Source organism: Electrophorus electricus, chromosome 21 (assembly GCF_041902795.1).
Source record: "Electrophorus electricus isolate QZ-2024a chromosome 21, ASM4190279v1, whole genome shotgun sequence".
In the NCBI taxonomy this organism is placed as follows: Eukaryota; Metazoa; Chordata; class Actinopteri; order Gymnotiformes; family Gymnotidae; genus Electrophorus; species Electrophorus electricus.
Genome location: NC_137517.1, coordinates 6,728,019 through 6,736,117, shown reverse-complemented (window position 1 = coordinate 6,736,117; position 8,099 = coordinate 6,728,019). Strand labels below are relative to the sequence as shown.

Genomic DNA, 8,099 nt, shown 5'->3' with positions numbered 1-8,099 from the left:
AACCTATAAAATACTAATGTAAAAAAAAAGCATTAAGTCTAGATTTAAAGACAGTATCAGATGAGGCAGTCCTAATATTTAGTGGCATCCTGTTCTATTTTAGCTAGTGCTTTGAGCTGATAAAAGCTGTAAGGTTAATTTGCATACTGAACATGAGGTCAGAATCAAAAGTGACACCAAAGGTTTTTAACATAGGGCTCTACAAATTGTGAGAGGGTATTAAAGAGTGTTTAAAATACTGGTGATGGAATTAGCCATCCATATTTGGTCTAGGACAGTCCTCTGTAGCCCAACCATGTGCTCAAGTCGTTCAGTGAGAATATCATGATCCACAATGTTGAAGGCAGCACTGAGATCTAACACAATGAGAAGTGCACAAAAATCTGAAATAGTAAATAAAGCTACCTCATGTTGTGCAAGTTTGTCTTTCGAACTTCTGTAAAATTCTGTTTTCAGCAAAGAGCTATGTTGACTCAAACTTGGATAACCAAGCCTATCCGAACTGTAGCCGATGGTCAAGACTCTGAATGTAGTTTATTCTGCCGTGTGTTTACTGCCTGTATAAATTATAAAATCGAAATTTACGCCAGATGTTTAGGATGCCGCAACAGATGGTTCATTCAAAAACTTGGAAATAATATCGGAAATAAAATAGCGAAATTGTACCATGTTTGGACATAACACTACAGTAATAAAAACCTTTGGCATCTATATTCTGTTAGCTTTTGTTGTTGTTGACCTGGTATTAGCGTTACATGTTTTGCTCCGTTTACACCCCTTTTCCCTATTCTTGTAATAGCCTACATAATACATGAAGTCTATTCGTGACAAAAGCTGAGGAAGGAGCCAGCTAGGGGAGGTCCGACTCTGAGCCTATTAATGTGCGCTACGCCACTGTGATTATTGTGTGAGCTTTGCAAAAAGACTCAAAGAAAGCCACGTTGTATTTTCACTCTGCGTCCTGTTTTTAAACCAAGTCCGAGATACTCGTCCAGATATGACGGATATCTTGTGGACTACGCTGTTATTTACGTCAGTAACATTAATCGGTGAGTAGTATTTTTGTGTTTTGAGAGGGCTGCTTGTGGAAATTTAGATCTGGAAACAGTTTTAAATCGAATATTTAATTTGCATTTAAAAGAGTTCTCTTGTCTGTTTCAGTGTCACAAGGTTCAAATAAATGTGGACAGCCAAGGATCTATGAAAATAGGCGGTTGGATGAGAAGTATCTTCTCATATCCGAATTCAAGGACGGAGATAAAGTAACGTACAAATGTGACAAAGGCTATACTCAGTGGCAAGGCAGACGCGACTCTACTTGTTTCAACGGACATTGGTCATCTCTGAACATGCAATGTAAAAGTAAGAATGTTTACGATTTATAACCATAACAACATGCATACAATTACTGTAATAATTGCTGTATCTATACCGTAACCTTTTATCTGAGGTTTTCATAAGTAAGGCATCTACGTGTTAAAATCAAGGAGGTGATACGCTCACATAAAGTGACAAAGCTCATCACTGTTTTTATTAAAACATTTGGCATATAAAACCAACAAAACTCTCATACTCTAAGAATATTTAAGATTCTAATATAAAGCTGTTTACCTAATAAACAGCACAATAAGAATAATATGAGTCGTACTCATCATGCCCTCTGTGTTGTTCACCCCGTCTCGCGCTCTCTCGCAGAAAAAAAGTGCGGCTCTGCTGGAGATATTGTGAACGGGAAATTCCACCAGGATGGGAACCTGTTCGGTGACAAAGCCTATGCAGAGTGCAACACAGGGTAATGGAAAGACAAAGCTTAATTCCACTGAGCAAACGAATTTACAGTAATCAGTCAGTGTAGGTAATGTTGCTGGGAGCTTCTGCACGCGCATCCGCGGGCACCAGCCCTTTGTATACCTTTGTGACTTTGTGTGTGGCTGGATATCTGTGATAGGTAGGGTAGGTTTTCTTAGTATTACTGGAATGAAAATTTGCTGTCATACTGACCCTTCATGGATAAGATTAGATATCTATAGTTAATAGGTTCTGATCTTTTGTTTTTGCATAACATTCTTTGTAAAGCAACCTTGGGTGATTTATAAATAAAACATGTTAATGATAATGCTGCTGCTGCTGCTGCTGCTTAAGATCTGTATAACACAGTTTTGTTCTTTTCAGTTATGTCCTACAAGGAATGCCTTTCAGGGAGTGTCTTGATAATGGGTGGAGTGGTACAATTCCTAATTGCATAGGTGAGATGTATTTCACACTCAGATAAAGTCTATTAATGTCAGACTACCTTTTACTTCACAAAATGTTAACATTTTTCAGTCATCCACTTAGTCTAAGCAGGGCAACATAATGCAGTTGTTTTGATTAATTTTCAAGGCCTTTCAGTCAAGACTCGGCCTTAAGTGTCTAGAAGCATGCAGATTACAGCCTTGCTGACGTCAATGGTTCTGCAAGTCTTCAGATATCAAGCAAGTGTTAGTGAAGTCAGGTTAGGTCAGCTTCATTGTCATCTCAGACTACATGCAAAGGACACAGAAAGATGAAATAGCGTGCATCGTGCATAGCAGATCAATTTCAACAATTAGGCAAAGAATAAAAACAATTAGTGGGCTGATTTTGTGCAACAAGACACAGCCAACTGCAATATAACCACAGCCAAAGTGCCATACAACGGATACCTCTTAGTCCACAACCATCTTGTGTACTTTATATTAGAGCATATTTTAGCAGAATTTAGTAGCAGCAGTTATTTGGTTCATTTGTATACAATATACTGTAATGGAGTAATAGATTGTAATGGGGTGTATAGTGTGTTTATGTGTACAGTCCAATCCAGTCTGGGCAACTTGAGAGTGTCTCTTAGTATGTTTAGTGATTCGCCACCAAGGACAGGCACCGGGCTGAGGGGACAGTGTTGAGCAGCTGTACACCCTTTGATACATCCTGGTGGTGGAAAGCTGTATGCCACAGTTCTAAGTACAAGTATAGCTTAATAGCACCCTCTGGTGGCGTGTGACACAAACAACAGTTCAGCATAACTGAAAAAAATGTCAGGGTCACCTCTGTGAAATACACTAAATATTTTTATTTTTTTCCAGTTTGGACAAACAGGTTGATAAATATAAAACCCTTATGTGTCATTACCTGCTCTTACAACACAGACCTCATGTTGTTTATAACCCACTATTTGTTTTTCACCTTTTTTTTTCATTTTTTTTTTTTTATTATACTTTGTAGAGTCATCTCTCTCTCTCTCATTTGCTCTCCAGCGTCTCACTCTTTCTCTAAGCCCTTTCACACCCCTGCTCGGGCCTCTGACAGGATCAGAGAAGCAGCAGCTGCCAGGGTGGTGACATGTCGCAGGCCCACGGCACAGCACGTCATGCTGAATGGGACGAAGCATGCGTATAGGCCAGGCGAGCGCTTGCTCTTCTCCTGTCACGAGGGCTTCCACATGCAGGGTAACAGCAAAATTATTCAGTGTGGCCAGGACGGCAAATGGAGCCCACGCCCCATGAAATGTGCGAGTAAGTAATGAGGTCTGAAATGAGGATATTATAATTCATATGTTATTATAATTATTACTTACTGTGTCCTGTAGCTCAGCTGGTAAAGCAGGTAGTGCAAAGTGTGGGAAAAGGTCCTGGGTTTGATTCCCCAGGCAGTGCATACACACACTGTCATACTGATAAGTATGTAAGTCTCTCTAGGTGAGAACATATGCAAAATGCTGTAAATATTAATAGCAATAAATGTAGAAAATAAGGCAAAGTTCTTGAACATACCATGGTTTGTTTTTTCTTTACAGAGATTAAATGTCCATCCCTGAATGTACTGAACAGCGTGATCAACATTGTTCGTCGTGTGGTTAACACGACTGTCACAGTCAGCTGTAAGGAGGATTTCCATCTCAGTGGAGCAAAGCACATAACCTGTGAAGCTAATGGTTCCTGGACACCCGCTGTCCCCACCTGTGAACCAAACTCAGGTGCGCTAACACAATTATCCGATCTCAAATCAGCCAGGCAAATAGGACACTTTGCTCTCTTTGACGCTGTCTGTCCTTTCATTTTCAGTCATTTAAATCCATATAATCAGTACTTTGCTTGTACGTATTGCCACATTATATCAGAGCTTGTCCAGCTCAACATGTACGCACCTCGCCGTGGCCAATGGCAGGACATGGGACAGCGAGAAAACGGTATACAGAGCTAAGGACCGCGTGACCATCATTTGTCAAAAAGATTTGTTCTGATTGGGTCACCCACAGGTCACATGTGGACCAGATGGCCAACGGCAGACAAATGCCTGAATGTCATCTCTTCCAATTCTATTGTAACTTTTATTATTGTAATTTTATTGTAACCAATTGTTTTTGTGCTAAATTGCTGTTGTAGGGCAAGTAAACATTTACATTACTAATTAATGAATCCAGTTTTTAAACTGGAATATTGTGAAACTTCATTAGAATGGGAACGTCTCTGTGGTGCTTAAAAAGTTCCAGGCCAGTGTGGACAGCTCCCATTCCACCCGAACGCCTTCCCCAGAGACGGGCAGTTGGACCAGTATAAGGACAGATCCCAGGTTCGGTTCAGGTGTATTCATGGATATATCTGGGCTGGAGGGAATGAAACCATTTACTGTGATAACGGCCACTGGACATCATTACAGTTGATATGTAGGAGTAAGTTGCGAAATGCAGTCATGTCACATCATTCCAAAATTACTTTAAATATAGTTACTGTCTAACAGAAGGAAGTACACTATTTTTATCCTCTGTCCACTTTACGTGCTATATATCATTATTTTTGTCAACATACATATTGATAACATATCACTAATAAAGGAATCTTTAACTTCAGAGAAAAAATGTGGGTCTGCTGGAGAGTTGGAAAATGGGCATTTTGATTACACGGGAGTGTCATTTGGGGATACTGCAACTGCAAAGTGCAATGAAGGGTAATACGGCATATGCCTGATATCAGACACTGGTATCAGACACTGGTATCAGACACAGTGCATGAGATACTGGCAAATTCTAGTAAAGATGACACAACACTGCAATTCTGTTTCTTTTGTATGTTCTTCCTAGATTTACCTTCAGCAGTTCATGTCGATTTTGCATTGTAAATTGTGTGTGTGTGTGTGTGTGTGTGTGTAGGTACCAATTGGTTGGAGAGGCTATGAGACACTGCAGGGCTGAAGGCTGGGATGGCAGAAAACCTGTGTGTGAGGGTACGCTTGCCAAAAGTTTAGTTCTTATTTCTGCTGTAAGACTCCTGAAAGCCCTGAGCAGTGCCGTATAATATCTGAACTTCTCTGAAGAGGGAACTGCTACTGTGCATGTACATGCTCTCTAAACATGTTGGGGAATCTAATCGTGTTGTAGATTTTTAAGGCACGATGTAGTTTCTATTCTAAGATTAAATATGTTCTCAATTCTCAGTGTTCTCTTGCAGCAATAGGTATATCCCTGCTATAACTGACTGCAGGAGTGAATGCCTTACTGTTGCATTTAAATTTATACATTATTGTGGAAATGAATTCTCTCTCTCTCTCTCTCTCTCTCTCTCTCTCTCTCTCTCTCTGTGTGTGTGTGTGTGTGTGTTGTGTGTATTATAGTTGTCAAGTGCTCCAACCCCCCAGAGGTGCCAGGGGCAGAAATGTATGGCCCTACAGATGATGAACCCATAAGATTTGGTGACCTTGTGTCCTACAGGTGTCTCACTGGGACACTGGTTGGTTCTCAAGAAATATTCTGCACTGAGAAGGGGACTTGGAGTGCTTCAGCTCCTCAGTGCAGAGGTGACCATGGCCACTCTCCCAGCTGGGAACATACCACAAGTTTTGTAGGGCCTCCCACTAGGGGGCTCTCGTAAAATGATGTTATATTTAGTCAGAATCCCCCATACACCATCAGGTAGCAACAGGCTTGGTGGGTTTTTTTTTTATTTTTAAAAAGACCTTTTTTATTTTTTAAAAGAACTGAAGGGACAACTGGTTAGTTACTCCAGTTCATGATTTTTGCTATGTAAAATTACTTTAGAATTGATTTATTTTACTATGTGAATGTATATATTTTCTCTCTTGTATTTTTAGTATTGGGAATAGAATTTATTCCAAAGTCAGTCTCACTGTAATTAATTACAAATTAGTTTTTTTATGCTTAATAGTTTATTCACTACTTCATTATTATATATGTTTATGACTCTGAAACATATTAAACTGTCTAAGCTCTTCCACAGTTCACACATGTCCTTCATTAATTCTCTTTCATTGATACGTTTTTCTTTAAAAACACATTATAACATTCATGTAAGAACTCTTTTCTTGCACAGGTGTTGTCTGCCCCTTCCCACACATGAAGTTTGGTTCAAGATCTTCTTGGTTTCAGCAAAGCTACCAGACTGGCAACTCAGTTGAGTTCACCTGCAATCCTGGCTGGAGACTTGTGGGTGCCAGAACTGTCACCTGTGGGACAGATGGGAAGTGGAAACCAGCACTCCCTAAATGCATCAGGGTGTAAACCTTTTCATTGGGTCTTTCATTTCATCAGGGCAGTACTTTTACATTTCAGTCACTGGTCACTTGCACTTTTACATTCATTTTTGATTTTCAATTTTTTAATCTTACTTTCTGAACAAAGCCAAAGTAATTGTGAGCTGAAGGAGGAGATTTATATTTTGGTACAAAAGATGATTTCAACATGCAGTAGTTTAGAGTTATAGTGTTAGTTGATTAGAGACTGTGTCAGTGACATTTTAAATGTTTTAAAGAAAAATATGGTTTTGTACACCAACACTGATGTTTTGAAGAGACATTGTCTTTCTGTTAGACCAAAATTATATTTATATAACCATTTATTCATTTATCTTAATGTGTGCATTAGTATAAGTACAAAAAAGTGGTTGAGAAAATGTCAAATCATCTACACTGTAAAGAATTTTAATGTAAATTAACAGTAAAATACTGGCAGCAGAAATACCAGCATTTTACTGTTTATTTTACAGTGCATCTACGGTTCAACTTATTTTAACAGTATATTAATGTATATTGCATTACAGTATGACAGTAGAATTTTATAATATATGCCAGTAAGTTACGGTTGACAAATACTATTTTTGCATTTAATTCTTATAAATACCTACAATTTAAATAAGTAGAATTTCAGAAGGATTCTTTTGCAATATTAGAGGCAGTAGGTACAGTAACTGATGCTGTAGTTGTAGCCTACAGTCCCCTAGTAACCAATAAAATGAAAAGAATGTAAAAATATAGCACTCAAATAGTAGTATGGCTGAATGAATGTGTGTTAGTAAATTATTACAAATATACTCAACAGAGGTTGGTATACAAGTAGATTATCATTGGCAGCAGTAAAAAAATATTTCAACTACTACTTCGACTACTTTACACACTTCAACTACAAGTATTGCATTTTCTTTTAAGCACCCTCAGTTACTTGAATGAAATCTTTAAATACTACTATCAAGGTGGTTGTGTTTTGCTAAGTGGTTATAGTATTCTTGGATGTTGCTTTCACAAGCACACCAATATAAAGTTTAAAGCAAAAAGTTTTTAATGCAGTGTTTTACTGGAGTTGAAGCAAACACATAATAAAACATCATCATTACAAGACAGCTGTGATCTACCTAGATGAAGTCAATTTTTCAACAGTGTGGCAACACACGGGTTGACACTTGTGGTCCCTCTCTGAAACACCTTTCCGGTCCTCTTGGAAATAACCTTTCCAAGGGTGGTCTTGCTTTCTCTTTCTGGATTTATACAGATGAGTAGTCTTTAAAAAAGTACTTGTCCCAAATACTGAAAATGGATAACTTCTGCATTGGTCTGATGACTTGAAATGAATGTATGACTGCTTACAAAAATGACTTTCAATTGCAAACTGTGACAATCATTACAGGCACACCAGTAAAAGTTTAAGAGAGGTTTTTGGCCCAAACAGGAGGCACCACCTTAAATCTAGTGAAAAACATCTGAAGTTCAAAGTTCTCCATTAAATAGCCAACTTCCAGAAGGACCTTCATTAGACAAGAGAAACAGTTGAAATTATACAGGTAATAAAATTAATG

The 8,099-nt window shown here is 38.4% G+C and overlaps 1 protein-coding gene across 1 annotated transcript; it reads left to right on the top strand.

The window, feature by feature from the left end:
- Positions 1 to 886: 886 nt before the first annotated feature.
- On the top strand, positions 887 to 7,646 carry si:ch73-217n20.1 (CUB and sushi domain-containing protein 1). The gene is made up of 11 exons (XM_027018101.3): positions 887 to 1,049; positions 1,162 to 1,362; positions 1,696 to 1,792; positions 2,173 to 2,246; positions 3,276 to 3,533; positions 3,815 to 3,994; positions 4,505 to 4,690; positions 4,869 to 4,965; positions 5,168 to 5,241; positions 5,629 to 5,811; positions 6,345 to 7,646. The coding sequence occupies exons 1-11, from the start codon at positions 998 to 1,000 to the stop codon at positions 6,530 to 6,532; spliced, it is 1,590 nt and encodes a 529-aa protein (XP_026873902.2). The 5' UTR covers positions 887 to 997; the 3' UTR covers positions 6,533 to 7,646.
- The last annotated feature ends 453 nt before the right edge of the window (positions 7,647 to 8,099 follow it).

What these genes read in the sequence shown, in the direction of transcription:
- si:ch73-217n20.1 (XM_027018101.3), top strand. Translation starts at nt 998, where the DNA reads ATGACGGATATCTTGTGGACTACGCTGTTATTTACGTCAGTAACATTA. An exon ending in TACAATTCCTAATTGCATAG is followed by an intron (nt 2,247 to 3,275) that starts GTGAGATGTATT and finishes TTTGCTCTCCAG; the next exon opens with CGTCTCACTCTTTCTCTAAG. An exon ending in TTCAGCTCCTCAGTGCAGAG is followed by an intron (nt 5,812 to 6,344) that starts GTGACCATGGCC and finishes TTTCTTGCACAG; the next exon opens with GTGTTGTCTGCCCCTTCCCA.